Here is a 14,369-nt window from a genome sequence, read left to right as displayed (position 1 = left end):
TCCATGTGGTCCTTCCCTCTGTGGACACTCCCCAAGCTGCCAAAGGAGAAGGGTGTTGCTGAGGGGTGGAAGGGGGTGAGGGCACAAGGAGACCCCTCTCCATTCACAGAGGAATGGGAGGTTGGGGCACCCTGCCGTGGCTCCTCTTTTGGGCACCATCCCTTGGAGCTGAGGAAGACATCCCTGGCTGCTCTGCTGCCAGTGACCATCAGGCCTTGCCTTGCTGTGTGTCTGCCCACAAATGCCCAGAAAGGCAGGAGGCCCTGAGGGGTCAGCAGCCCTTTGAGCTCTCAAGGAAGGATGTTCCTCTTGCAATGGCCAGAGCTGCGCTGGGGTGGCAGGGGTGGCTCTAAGGTTCCGGGAGATGATTCGCTTTGCAGAATGGCAAGAGTGGTAATGGAAGGAACAGCCCTTGGGATGGCCCATAGCTGCTACTCCACCTTCCTCTCCCATCCACCACCCAATCCAGGGGCCATGGCCAGCAGGCTTGGGCAGGGGTAGCAGGGAAATGTCGCCCATGCTGCTGAATGTGTCGAGGCTGGAAATGGGAGCTAAGCATGTGGGAGCTGAGGGCAGTCAGCACAGAAATGGGGGCAGTGAAATGGTGTATTTCTGAGCGAGTTCAAATTGCTCTGATACAGAGCATGCAGGAGAACGTGAAGATCAGCAAGGACGAGGGTACTGGGTGCACTTCCCAAGACAGCTGCAGATGAGCTCAGAGCTCTTGACTGCTTCATTGGTCCCCCAAGAGAACTTGTGCTCAGGAATTGGCTGCCATTCTGGGGGGAGAGGATTTTTTTACAGGTAAATCTCATGCCTTCTGATTGGTGGAAATGTCTCTTTGGCAGCTACTACAGTCTCATATCTTTTTTCCTGCATGAAAATCCAGATGTCTTGACAAAAGTGTACAAGTGGAAGAATGGGAATCCCCACACCCATGTCCTCAATCAGGAGGGACTTACGGCTAATGAAGCGTAGCTCAGAATGACTGAAGGCCAAAAGCTTTACAAGGCCATTTCACTGGCATGTGTGAAATCTTTTTTCCTTAGTCATGCTATTAATAACCATCATCAACAGCAGCACAGTTGGACTTCCTAACCCTGCTGCACTAGACCTTGTAAGAAGCAGAAGGTACCTCAGGTCCTTTGCAATGATGATACCATCTGCAATTGTCCTTGTTGTAGAGGGAGGGATGGCATTTCTTCTGACACACGGGTAAGCCCTTTGGCCAAAGCACGGCCAGAGCGCTGCTACTGGCTCTCGGCATGACCTCTAGTTTGGCTGTGCAACTGAGGACACCTTGGAAAGGTAGGAAAGGGGCACAGGATCCATGCGGGTTTTAGACTTCAAACTAAGGGCATTGTTGCCAGAGGTGGGTTTTTTTTTTTTTTGTAATGGTGATTCAAACCGTGCTGTGGCTCTCTTTGTGGGAGGCAGGCACTGAGCTGTCTCAGCCTGTGCTTCCCATTTCACTGCTGTGGCCTGTTTCTATGGCCCACGTGTCTTCACCTACTACATGGGAGCCCCCTCGAAAGGGTCACTAGACAGAGCAGTGGCTGTTGTTTCCATTGTTCTTACTCCCCTGCTCAACCCCTTGATTTACACCCTAAGAAACAAGGATGCAAAAGCTGCTCTGAGCAGATTCAAGAGGTGGTCTTTGTTCACATGAAGTAAACAACTGGCAGGGTGCCGTGACCCTCACCCAAATATCACCACATCAAGGAGTTAGTGACCCTGGCCTCTGCTGTGCTGTGCTACATGCAGAGCTTGGCCTTCAGGCCCGTGTTGTGCTGCGCAAACCCCTCGGCCAGAGGGAAAACTCAGCCGGTCGACTGTGACGGATGAGCCTGTAGGCAGCTCCTGCTCGGTGCCAGTGATTACGCTACCTGGGTGTCCTTGCCTGTATCTAAAAGTGCACTAAGAAGTTCTCATGTGAACATCCTTTCTGTTTGACAGCAGAAATGATGAATAGAGCTGTCTGATTTTATGAAAATCCTCTAAAAGCTTGACTGACCAGAAGGGGGTAACCCTTTCATGGGCAGGATCTGCGTGGCGTGCTGTGCCCTGATTGGAGCCGCCTATTTGACAGCACATAGCTTAGGGCTCCTAGCATCTGAAGGATGTAGGATCATCTGTACTGCCTTCTCTTTCTTCATAGTCTTAGTCTGGTCTAAGAAACGGCATTTTAAACGATACTTTACAGAGTCCGGGTGCCGTTCTTATGGGAATCAAACCAAACCAGCAGCTCCTGGTGCAAAACATTTGGTGTAGTCGGCAGGTCCCAGTGGGAAATGCCTTTGTAGAGAAAGGACAGTGAAGAAGAGAGAGGCTGAATGCCTGGCTGGCCCTGCACACAGCCGTGGGGGGCCGTCACAAGGCACTTGGCCTAGGGGGTTTTCCTGGTGAACTGGGGAAGTGAGGAGGAATTAGCTGCATGTCCCAGCCCACCTGAAGTATTAACTTGTTTCAAGAAACACGGGGCAGAGCAAGGAAAAGGCAAGGAAAACTCGTGCTGTGTTTGGTTGTTGCTAGCGTGCTTGAAGTGGACATGGGGATGTTTGGAGCTGAAGCAGCGGCCCCACGTGAGATGCAGGCGCAGCAGCTCAAAGGGCTCTGAGCAGGAAATGGCGGGGTGGGGCCATGGGGCAGGGGGCGCACGGGGTGGCCTCTCCCCTTCCCTGCAAACAAGCCCAGGGAAGGGACGTTCCCTCTTCAGCACAGGGACAGGGATGGGGACAGGGACAGGCATGGGCGGGAATGAACATAGTCCTTCTGTTCTGCTTATAACACTGTGGAGCCAGCATAATAAGCAGCGGGTTATGGCTCTGCTGGATACCGGGGCAGAATTAACCTTAATTCATGGAAATCTGCCCCACTACCCCAAGAATAAAGTGATGCATGTTAACAAAACCGGGGTGAGGGAGGGGTGGAAGAACTGTCTCAAAAAGTCTTTCCAACCTTGCAGCCAGGAGGGTACCCACTGCTTACAGCTTGGGGTGGGCTCCGGGGGTGCCCCAATATATATCACAGGCCACGATCCGTTAGCAGGAAAGACTTTTAATATCCAGTGGGGGAAAACGCTCCTTCTGTATCTGCTCAGCTCGCAGTGGGGAGGATTGTGCCCCCCACATTGTGCGTGCCCCTCCCTCCAGGACTGTAGCCTCAGAGCAGGACCGGCTGCCCCGGGGCATGCTGACACCTCTCCAACTAGCAAAATATTGTTAGAAGCTGGGGTTGTCCAGCAGACACATTTGCCTTTCAAGAACCTTGTCTGGGCTGTAAAGCAAGCGACTGGCTCCTGGTGTAGGACTGTAGGTTACTGGCTTTTGGGCACGGCCGTCCCCATGGGGCTGCACTTGCTCCCCATAGCATCACCCTGGTAGAGCAGCCAGAGGCTGCTGATGTGCGTTTGCTGTGCTGCCTCAGGGGTACGGGCACAGCCCCCTGCCTTCCCAGGGGACTGTGGCCCAGCACTAGGAGGAGTGCAGCCTGTCCCCAGGCTGTGAGCTGTTCCCTCATGCTGGTGACAACCTGCTGGCTGCACCTACCCAGCAGGATGTTGCGGAGGCACAGGGGGAATGTCGTGGACACTATGAGAGAGCACAGCTGGGAAATGAGTCCGTAAAAAGCTCAACAATCCAACACTGCCAAATGGGAACGGTATATTTCCATGCAGGCAAAACGACGTCCCCACAAAATCAGTGCAGGAGAGAACAGCCCAAATAGGATTGACGGACACGACCAACCCTCACCTGGAGCTGTTAAGCACTGCCTGGGCTCAGAAAGCCCCACCACACGAACATTCCATCCCTGAGCAGCTACAGTGTGCCTAGTTCACAGACCTAGATCAGCCAGGTGTGTTAAGGGAGGGAGGGGTGGAAGGCGGCAACGTTTCGTCCGGCTCAGCCAAATGGGTGGGGACAGCAGTCAGCAGGCAGAGCTAATGGCTGTATTCAGGGTACTAGAGGAGGCACCCCCACTTCCACGTTGTCCATGAAAATCATTCCTTTGTTTTATCATCTCATGCAGAGCCATTATATGGAGCCTTACACGACTGCTTCCCTCACTGCATGCCATGCAGCAACAAGCATGAAGTGCTGGAGGCCCCTGCCCTCCAGCCACACCAAAGCTCCTCCTTGTCTTCTACACCGCACAAGGAACCGGACTGTTTAGTGATCTCTGCACCACCACTGTTTTATGGGGCATGGGACGAGGGGGACAGGACACCTCTGGTACTTCCAGCCATAATATCACTGCTATTCTATGCTTGCAAAGGCTTTATCTGTTGGTGGTGGGTTGACCTTGGCTGGCCACCAGGTGCCCACCAAGCCGCTCTATCACTCCCCTCCATCAACAGGACAGGGGGAGAAAAATATGATGAAAAGCTCGTGGATCAAGAGAAGGACAGGGAGATTACTTACCAGTTACTGTCATGGGCAAAACAGACTCGACTTGGGGAAATTAATTTAATTTATTGCCGATTAGCTGCAAGAGAGTAGGATAGTGAAAAATAAAGCAAAACTAAAAACACCTTCCCCGCACCCCTCCCTTCTTCCCAGGCTCAGCTTCACTCCTAAATCTTCTACTTCCTCCTCCCAAACAGTGCAGGGAGATGGCGAATGGGAGTTGCGGTCAGTTCATCACACGTTGTCTCTGCCGCTCCTTCCTCCTCATGCTCTTCCCCTGCTCCAGGGTGGGGTCCTCCCACAGGAGACAGTCCATCACAAACTTCTCCAATGTGGGTCTTTCCCATGGGCTGCAGTTCTTCTCAAACTGCTCCAGCATGGAGCCTTTCCACAGGCTGCAGTCCTTCAGGAACAGACGGCTCCAGCGTGGGTCCCCCACGGGGCCACAGGTCCTGCTAGAAAACCTGCTCCTGTGTGGGCTCCTCTCCATGGGCCACAGTTTATGTCAGGAGCCTGCTCCAGCTTGGCTTCTCCACTGGCTGCAACTTCCTTCAGAACATCTCCACCTGCTGCGGCATGAGGTCCCCCATGGGCTGCAGGGTGGATATCCGCTCCATCGTGGACCTCCATGGGCTGCAAGGGGACAAGCTGCATCACCATTGTCTTCTCCACCGCTGCAGGGGAATCTCTGCTCCGGCACCTAGAGCACCTCCTCCCCCTCCTTCCTCACTGAACTTGGTGTCTGCATAGAGGTTTCTCTCACATTCTCTCACTCCTCTCTTGCAGCTGCTGCACACTGGTTTTTACCCTTTCTTAAATATGTTACCCTAGAGGCGCTACCAACATCGCTGATTGGCTCAGCTTTGGCCAGCGGTGGGTCCATCTTGGAGCCGGCTGTCACTGGCTCTGTCCGACGTGGGGGCAGGTTCTGGCATCTGCTCGCAGAAGCCACCCCTGCAGCCCCTCCACCACCAAAACCTTGCCAGGTAAACCAAATACACCGTCATTACTCTTGTATTATTAAGAGCAGAAGCCGTTTTGCATCTAGGAACCTTGGCTGCAAGATTAACTCAGCCGGCTCATGGTGACAGAGGAGGCTGCAGGCAGCTCCCTCTCACCACAGGCACTTGCACCACCTGCACCTGCATGCAGAACACAAGAAGAAAAAAGGCCAGCACATCAATTGTAACTAGGGAAAAAATAAAAAGAGTGCATGGACATTCACAGGGCAGCCAAACCATTTTTTCAGCTGCGCTGTAAATTAACATTGCTTCTGCATTTCTCTGCCTTTTGAAGATAGGGTATTTACCTTAAAGTGAGTCTAGAGACAGGTTCACTACTGCATCACTTCTGATGTCCCAGCCTCCATGTCTGTAGCCTGAGGGGAGTCTGGCTTGTCCCAGACACACACCCTTCGGCTGCCACGTTGGCGTGTCACTGTGGCACCGCTCCCTTTGCAAGGATAGGGGCTGGTCCCAGACCCTTGAGGAGATCACGAAGGTCAGACGGGAGCTTCTAACGCTGCAGGATTTTTTTTCTTTTACTTGTAATATGGGTATTCTTTACGGGGCTGCAGCAATGGCAATGTTCTCTAGTTTTTATATTATCCTTCACACACAGACTTGAGATGTGGAGAGGCTCAATGTCTGGAAAGGCAACGGCAGCTTCAACTCCACTGTGGTTTCTCCCTGTCTTACAGTGAGAAAATGGCTGACTGAACCACTGTCAAACCCTCGAGCTCACTAAAGCTGATGGTGCTGGCCAGTGAATGATTCGTTGCCTTAACTGTAGGGTCTGAAGAACACGCCTAGAGTCGTCTAGAGGGGCTGAGAGCTGGTGTTGGCAGTCCTGGCTCTCAGTTGGGTGTGTGCATGATTGTGCTCACCTACATGTTCATCCGCCTGTGCTCATGTGTGCATTCGCACATACATGTGTGTGCCTGTGGTAATACACATGGAAACGTGGGTGTGCAGAAATGTTCTCTGTGTGTGTGCGTGTTTGGGCAATTGTTTCCATGAGCGTGTATGTGTTTCAGCACACGCACGTGCCTTCATACAGGAGAGCATGAATGTGTGTGACTGGTCTGCATACACGTAATTGTGTGGACATAGGTGCGTGTAGATGTGTGCTTTTGTGTGTGTATGCATGTGTAGAGGAGCATGCATGTATATCTGTATGCAAATGCATGCGTGCTAGGACCATGCACGTGTGTAAGCGTGTGTGTTTGAATATCTGTGCGTACATGTTGGTATGGGGGGTGGCTGTGCATGTTGGTATGCACATGGGCTCCTTTGGAAATGTGTGTGCATTGAGTACGTCAGCCTTTTCCCCTATCATTTGTCACCAGGTCCCCATCCTCACTGAGCAATAAGCCCACATCTACTTAGCTTTCCAAGCACCCCCATCCCGTGGTTAAACCCCATATCCATGCCCAAGGTACTCAAGGACCGACGGATAGCAGGGAGAAAGTTTTTGTGTGGGTGAATGGGCTCAAGCTGGGCACGTTACTCTCATCAGCTGCATCTCCCCCTCACACCACGTGCAGGTCAGTCTCCCCTCGACCACGTTGAAGCCTTGGACACAGGACTTGCAGAAGATGGCTCTGTCAAGTCCAGCACCTGTGTGGTGGCCCTGGACAATGTAGACAGCTGCTCTTTGGGTGTCTTGAGTCTTCTCAACTAACTCTAGATGCCTAGAGGTCGAGACTTGCGTGTGTGTGCCGTTTAAGCCAGCTGCCCAGTCTATCTTGAGTGTCAACGGCAGAAAAATAGGTGCTTCTAAGGCATGGATTGCCTGACCTGTATGGGACAGGGTGAACTGAGGCTTGACAGTGCCTTTTTCTCTCCGCTGATGATCAATGGAGCAAAGATGAGTAGCTCACCTGGAGACGCCTGCTCTGGAGGCAGGAGAGATCAATTTCCCCCTACTCATGTCTTGTCTGACTTTGTGCTTAGATCTTTACTTAGATCTTCACCTCCATGAAGACTGAAGACTTAGGCCTTATCTGCGGATAGAGGCTCGGAAATGAGGTAGGTGAATCCCTTACCTTACTCTCTCCGTATTCAAATGTCCTTAGTTGCCTTGAGTTATTTCCACCCTGGAGGTTTCAAGACCACGTTAATATCCAGCACCAAATACTTGACATTTTCAGTCTCTTGGGACATGGCTATTTCAGACGTCTCCTGCATGTCAGCACCTGGCCACACTTCAGAGAACTGTGTTGCTGTTCTTTAATTGGCCTGTGAGAAGAGAGCGCATTATCCGTCTGCAACAATTCCATGAGATCCCCCAGAGATCAAACTCCCCGTGGCACACAGAGGGAAAACTGAAAACTGCCTCCTCGGTGTGGGCAATTTGAGCTTCAGTGTGTTAATGAGGGGGATGTGGGGATGTTCTTATGCTAACTGAGTCTGATGTATGCTCTCCCTGTGTGGAGCTAAACTGGAGAGACTTTACACTGTGTGTGTGCACACAAAGCCCCCCTGTGTGGAAGTACAGTGGTGGCTGTGAGGGGGGGAAGGAAATCAGGAGCACAAACTGTAAGTACCTACCAGGTGGGTGGAGAGGAAACAGTGTCAGGCAATTGTGTATGGCGTGCAGTGAGACAGCAAGGTGAGAGCTGTTCGTCCACACTTCTCCTGACATCACGGCATCCAGAGCTCCGCCAATAAATCAGCCGCTTTCCAATGTTCTCCCTCAGCCAAGGGGACCATGGCTTCCTCTGGAGGATGGTGCATGAAGAGATGTCATTTGGATCATTTCCATTGGCTGAGCTGGTGAGTGAAGCCTGCCCAAGACCTCTAGCATAGACTTCCAATGCCTTGCACTTTTAAGGAGAGCCAGATTAAGGGGGAATTCTCTGCTCTTTAGCCACATGAGATTTCTGGTATGTAAATTCCTAAGGAGGGAAGAAAGGAGGGAAAGGGATCCTTCAGATGGTGGTTCAGCCCCATCTGTCTTAGATACCCACCTGAGGATGAGATCGGTTCTCCCCTAGAGAAGTGATCAAGAATCCTCCCTTGTCCGCAGGGAGGGCATAGATGAAACCCCTCAGTTCAGCCGGCTTCTCAGCAGAGCTACCTTGGGGGGGATCCAGCTCAGAGAATTTTGCCTTCAATCGCTGAGGCATGGATACCTCTGCCCAAGCTGAGACGCCCGACTTATCCATCTGAGCTGCTCGCTAGTCTCCTGCCTTAGTCCTCAGAGACAACCTGGCACTTCTAGAGGGCTTTTAGCCATGTATATGAGGCAAGATGAGCCATGACTCTCCCGGGTGCCTTTTCTCCATCCAAAGAAGAGGGGCAAGCTGAGGAGCTGAGATAAGAGTATTTCGTCATACATCTTCCAACTTGGTCAGCAGAAGTCCTTCCCCTGACTCTGAGATGGCAAAATTTACAAAGAGGAGAGTCTCACCTCTATTAGCTATGCTGAGAAGCAGACGTCAGTGGAGGAAATGGAGGTATTTGCAAAAGCTTCCTGTGCTGAGACGTGGAAGAAAGCAAATATAAGACCACGAGTCCTTGAGTAATGACTGTCATGCTAGCCTGCCGCCCTGTGCTGCTGCCGTCTCAGTTGGAAACCCTTGTGATCAACTGAAGAGGTGAGAAAACATCTTCCAGCGCCATGTTGTCATGCCAGTTTTCTGTTCCCTTGGTCTCATTTGCTGAGATTGCAACTCAGTATTTCCTGCCTTGAAGAGCGCAGGTATGTTATTCCCTTCCTCTGCAACAGCCTTTCACGTAGCTGGAGACCCTCAGCCTGCCATCCACAGTTTCCTAAATGGGATTTTCATCTCGTGGAAGCAACTGCATTCACCATGTTCTAAAGGAGATGCCTGTGCTTGATCCAATAAATAATTCTCTATGTTCATTTGATGGTGTAGGCCTGACCTTCAGGGTCAGATCTAGTTGTCCAAACGCATTTCTGCAGCAAAGGATTTCCATGACAATTTTAACTTAGGGTAGATGCTGTTTTCCCATATTTCTGCACCAACTACTTTTTCAGGGATGATGGCTTTGTTTCACTACTAGTAGCATCTGAAGGACCAGCACAGGCACGCAAACTCTCACAGAAACTTTCCTGTCTTTGCAGATGGATCTCAACACTTGGGGGCACATGGCAAATGGGACGAGTGCGGAAGAATTTGTCCTTCTTGGCTTTCCATGCACGTGGCATTCCCGGGTCTCCCTTGTGGTGGTATTTGCACTGACGTACTCCCTGACAGTAACAGGCAATGCGTCCAGCATAGCCCTCGTGTGGATGAACAGCAACCTCCGTAGCCCAATGTACTTTTTCCTCTGTAATCTCTCCTTTCTGGTGATCTGGTACACTACGGGTGTTGGTCCCAAAGCCATAGGAGTCATGCAGGGGACTAGCCAGACCACCTCCTTCAGTGTCTGCATCCTCCAGTTGTCCTTTCTTCTCTCCCTAGGCTCCACTGAGTGTTTTATCCTTTCTGTCATGGGCTACGACTGCTACAGAGCCATACGCTACCCCTTGAGATACAGCTCCGTCATGAACAGTGTCCTCTCTGCTCGGCTGGCGCTCAGCTCCCGGCTGGGAGGCTTTCTGGCCATCTCACTGCTGGCCTTTCTGACATCCAGGCTGATGTTCTGTGGGCCAGATGTCATCAATCATTTCCCCTGCAATATAGATTCCTGCCTTGCCCTCTCCTGCAGTGACACGTGGCCCGTGGAGCTAGCGACCTTCCTTGTCTCCGTAATTATTGTGGTGGCCTCCTGTGTGCTCACCCTGGTCTCCTACATGTCCATCCCCTCTTCCATGCTGAGAATCCAGTCAGCCCATGGCCAGAAGAAGGACTTTTCCATTTGCTCTGCCCATCTCGGTGTCATCGCGATCTGGTATGGCTCCACCATGTTCCTGTATGTCAAGCCATCGGCCCAGACTCCCTGGATCTGAACAAACTCATCAATACCTTTAACAGAGTTGTAACTTCTTTGTTGAACCCCTTCATTTACACACTCAGGAACAAGGAAGTGAAGCAAGCTCTGGGGTGGGCTTTCCAGAACAAATGAAGTGGCTTTTCAACGGGCCTCAGTGGGAGCAAAGAGATTCACCCCCTCCCTCCCACGACTTCTGCCCTGCAGAAGTTCCTCACCGAAGTGTAAGTGCACCTGGGCATCACAGGTAGTGAGAAGCCACTGGTTCCCCAGTGAGCTCATCTCACTCACCTTACAGCCGTCTTAGGCTGGGCTGAGCCTCCATTCTAAAGCTCCCACCTCTGTTCACTCCTGGGTAAATTCAGAATGCCTCACAGTGCTCTAAAGCCCAGCGCTCGGAAAGGGTCACAAACCCCATCCGCAAACAGTTCTCCGACAGAACACTGGAGGAGTGGTCCTCCCACAGGATGGTCTTCTGGTTTGCTAAGTGCTTCATTTTGTCAGGGATTCATCTGAATCCCCTAAAGAAGTCCCAGCAGCTGGCTCACTGCTTTAGGAAATGGACATGTATTTCTCCATTTAGTCTGACATGTTCTGGATGCATCTATGCCCCATTCTTGCAGCTGTTCCACAGAATCATGCTCTGGTTCAAGATAGAATTTGGCAATGTCTGGTATCTCTACCTATAGCCATTATTCCTAGCATAAGACACCCAAGAAAACTTACACTCCCCTTCCTTCCCTCTATCCAGTGTCTGAATGTACTTTTTTATTTCTAATTAAAAATATGCAAATCATTATGCTTCCTGCTAGATGTGTCAGGGCATTGCCACATCTACAGCCCCACATCAGGTTTCAACAGTCCATCGTTCCACCCATTTTGGGCTTTGTTGTGGAAACACCTTACTGTGATTGGCAAAGTCCCCAAACTGCAGAGCTGAGAAAGGCTGGCTGGGTAGGAAGTCTCTCTTTACACTCACTGGGAGGACATTAGCACTTCCAAAGGGCACCTGATCTTCCCCTTCCAATTTTCATTTCAGAACAGACGAATCACGTTCTCAAAGCTCTTCTTTCTGCACACTGACAAAGGGAGTCCACGTGAGCACTTCCTAAGGAGGAGGCATCAACACGGCAGATATACACTTTTATGAACAGTGTGGGGTTGATTTCACCTGAGTGTAGAGCTCTCCAGGTGAGATGATTGAGTCCGGACTGAACATCTCCTCTTCCCTTCTGGAAGCAGTGGCGCCTCTGGAGGTGATTCTCCTGTGTCCACCTGTGCTGGGCACTTGGCTCTTAGACCTGCAGCCAGGCCCAGGCAGCAGTGCCCAAGGACAGGCTGATGCCCACCCTTCTCAGCTGTGCTCTCTTTCTCAGTGGCACTTGGGAAAATCCCTGGGACAGCCCGCCGAGGCTGGAGAAAGGGCCTGAGCCTGGATCTGTCCTCAGGTAGCCATCACTGCTTGTCATTCCTTGCTTTGGGGGAGAATTGTGTCTGTGGAGCGCTGAAGCCCCCTGCAGCCCTGGAGAGCAACCAAAAGCAGGACCTGAAATGTCCAAGGGACCCGAGACACAGCGGAGTGCAGGACACTCAGGGCTGCCGTCAATTCCCCATCAACGCTGCCTAGCGCCCTCTGAGATAAATAGGGGCATGCAAAGCCTCCAACAGGGCTGGCAGAGCAGACCCACGTCACTTGGGAGAGGCAGGTCATCCTGGAAGAGCAGTGGGACAACAGCCAGGTACCCTAGGCTTTCTCAGGTGAAGTGGATGATGCTTCATGAGCAACAGACTCCAACTGATAGGGTGGGATCCAGCTGGAAAGCCAGCACCCTCCAGCTGAGCTTCCACATGCAGTGCTGGGGTGGGATTGCCTGAGAACAGGTCCCCAGAACCATTCCTGTTGCCTATGGGAGGAAACAAGATCACAGAGATGTGGTTACCAGCTGTTGGACAGAGAAACCAGCATGGACTCAGGGCCACAGGGGTTCCTCCCAGCCGAGCACTGGCGATTCCCCTGAGAAGGAGAAGAGACGTGAAAAAGAGTGGGACCACTCTCTGGCAGTGCATGAGTGCGGGAAGGGTTTGAACAGACAATCTTGTCCAGCGTCTGGCTGATGGGTCTTTTTCACTTGCTGAGGGTTTAGCTGACACCCAGATGCAGGGCAAGGAAGGGCTCTTCCCTTCTTGGGCTACTACGGCCACGTGGCAAAACCATAAGAGCAGTTGTGCCTCCTACCACAAGCTTTGTTCTCCAGCTGTGGCCATCGGTGGAGGCACGGGGAAAGGGAACAAGAAGACAAGCTGATGGGTTACTTGCCCTGAGCACTCGCTCCAGTGTACCAGCTATTTTAAGCAGAGGGCATTTACAAGCCTGGTTTGGCTTGTGTATGGTTCAGCCTCCAACGGGTCTGCCTCAAGTCAGGTTCCTTGGACTCTTTTCATCACCAAAGACCCTGGATCTAGATACAGCTGTAAAATTCATGCTGGCATGTGCTTCACAGCCTCAGCCTCACCACAGCCCCCAGGTGCTGCTGCTGGGCAGGCTGGGCTCAGAGCTACATGCAAGCAGTGGCGGGGAGGGAACCGCTCCTCAGAGCACCCCCCACGTTTCTGTGCACTGCTGCAAGCTGTGGGCACCAGTGTGGGCTCAGTGCACAGAAATAGGCAGCGCTGTCCTGGAGCTCGGCATCCCGCACATGCAGAAGCACCTGGGAGGCCTCTGCAGACAGCACGGAGGAGAACCTCCCTGAATCATCGCGAGCTTTGTACTTGTTCACCCACAGCAGCATCTGAGGGGACTGGTTTGGGAGCTGCTGGTACCAGTAGACGTAGGGACTGGAACTGCTGGTGGAGAAATTGCAGTGCAGCGTTGTGTTGTGTCCTGCCTGGATGGTCCTTTCTGGAGGGAACTGGAGCACAGAGTCCTTCTGCGCATGACCTGTAAAGCCAGAAAGAGCTTTCAGCTGTGCTTGCCTGTGTAGCTGTCCGTCTATCACTTCATCAGCTTGCTCACTGTCCCCACTTTCCAGCTCACTTTTCCTAGCCTCTGAAAGGCTGAGCTGTTTGTCCCTGCACGCTTCTTTCTGCAGGATCTTGCCACTCCTCACACCCCAGATCATCCTGCTTTTCAGCAATACTCACTGGTCTTTCAGTCCGCTGGTTCTCTCCATATCTGCCTCTGAGCTATGTTAACTGCTGGTCTCTCCTTCAGCAGCAGCAGACATGAGCTGTAGATTTATCCAATACATCTCGGAGAGAAGCTCCTATACGCTGCATCGCTCCGTTCCCTAACATCTTTCCCTCTTTCAGGCTTTATTTATACTAGTAGCACATTCAGAAATGCTCAGTACCTGCAAATTTAAGGTGAGTTCTTATTCCTCCTTTGATGCCCATTGCTCCTGACATGTCCCAGATTATTTGCTGCACCTGTCTGCAGCCCCTGCTCTCCCTACAGAAACACTCCCAGATCCCCCAGGGAGTCAGGACTCACGTCTCCTCCCTTCCACCACCAGCGGCGCAAGCTCTTGCCTCATTCTCCCCAGCCTGAAAGTCACATCTCACCAAAGTCTGCCAGTCCCACCAGCGCTGCCAGGAAAATCAGGACCAGGTCACGCTCTCCCTTCATGGGGTGCCCAGGGACCTGCCAGCGTGAGGGACCCGATGCTTGCAACTTCACCTCTTCTTCTGCCTCTGCCAGATCAAAGAGGCCTCCAAACCACAGCTCAGAGGGTGGAGCAAAACTCTCTCCCTGCTGCTCCAGGCAGGCCTCTTTGGGTCTGTCCCTCAACCTCGGCCACAAGAAGGCTCTCTAGAGCCTCATGGTTTAAGTACTGTCCATCAGAGGGAAAGGCATCCCTTCCAAACTTCTCCTGACATCAACCACCCAGCCAGCTGCACAGGCCTGCACCCAGCTCTGCAGGAGATGGAGAAGGCACCCCTGTACCCACCCATGTCCACCCTGTCCCTGGGACTGTCTGGATGGAGAGAGGACACACTGAAGTGCCTGGACCCTGGTGTCGCACACCCTCCGCCTTCGCCTCTGGCCATGGAGGAAGCGCCTGAA

General features: G+C 52.3%; 1 protein-coding gene across 1 annotated transcript; it reads left to right on the top strand.

The window, feature by feature from the left end:
- Positions 1 to 8,092: 8,092 nt before the first annotated feature.
- LOC143169581 (olfactory receptor 6F1-like) lies at positions 8,093 to 10,441 on the top strand. Its single transcript, XM_076357052.1, is given in 3 exon segments — positions 8,093 to 8,182; positions 9,498 to 10,308; positions 10,311 to 10,441. Coding segments are annotated over 3 exon segments (1,032 nt in total).
- The last annotated feature ends 3,928 nt before the right edge of the window (positions 10,442 to 14,369 follow it).

This window comes from Aptenodytes patagonicus, chromosome 20 (genome assembly GCF_965638725.1).
Source record: "Aptenodytes patagonicus chromosome 20, bAptPat1.pri.cur, whole genome shotgun sequence".
Classification (NCBI taxonomy): Eukaryota; Metazoa; Chordata; class Aves; order Sphenisciformes; family Spheniscidae; genus Aptenodytes; species Aptenodytes patagonicus.
This window is presented reverse-complemented; position numbering and strand designations above follow the sequence as displayed.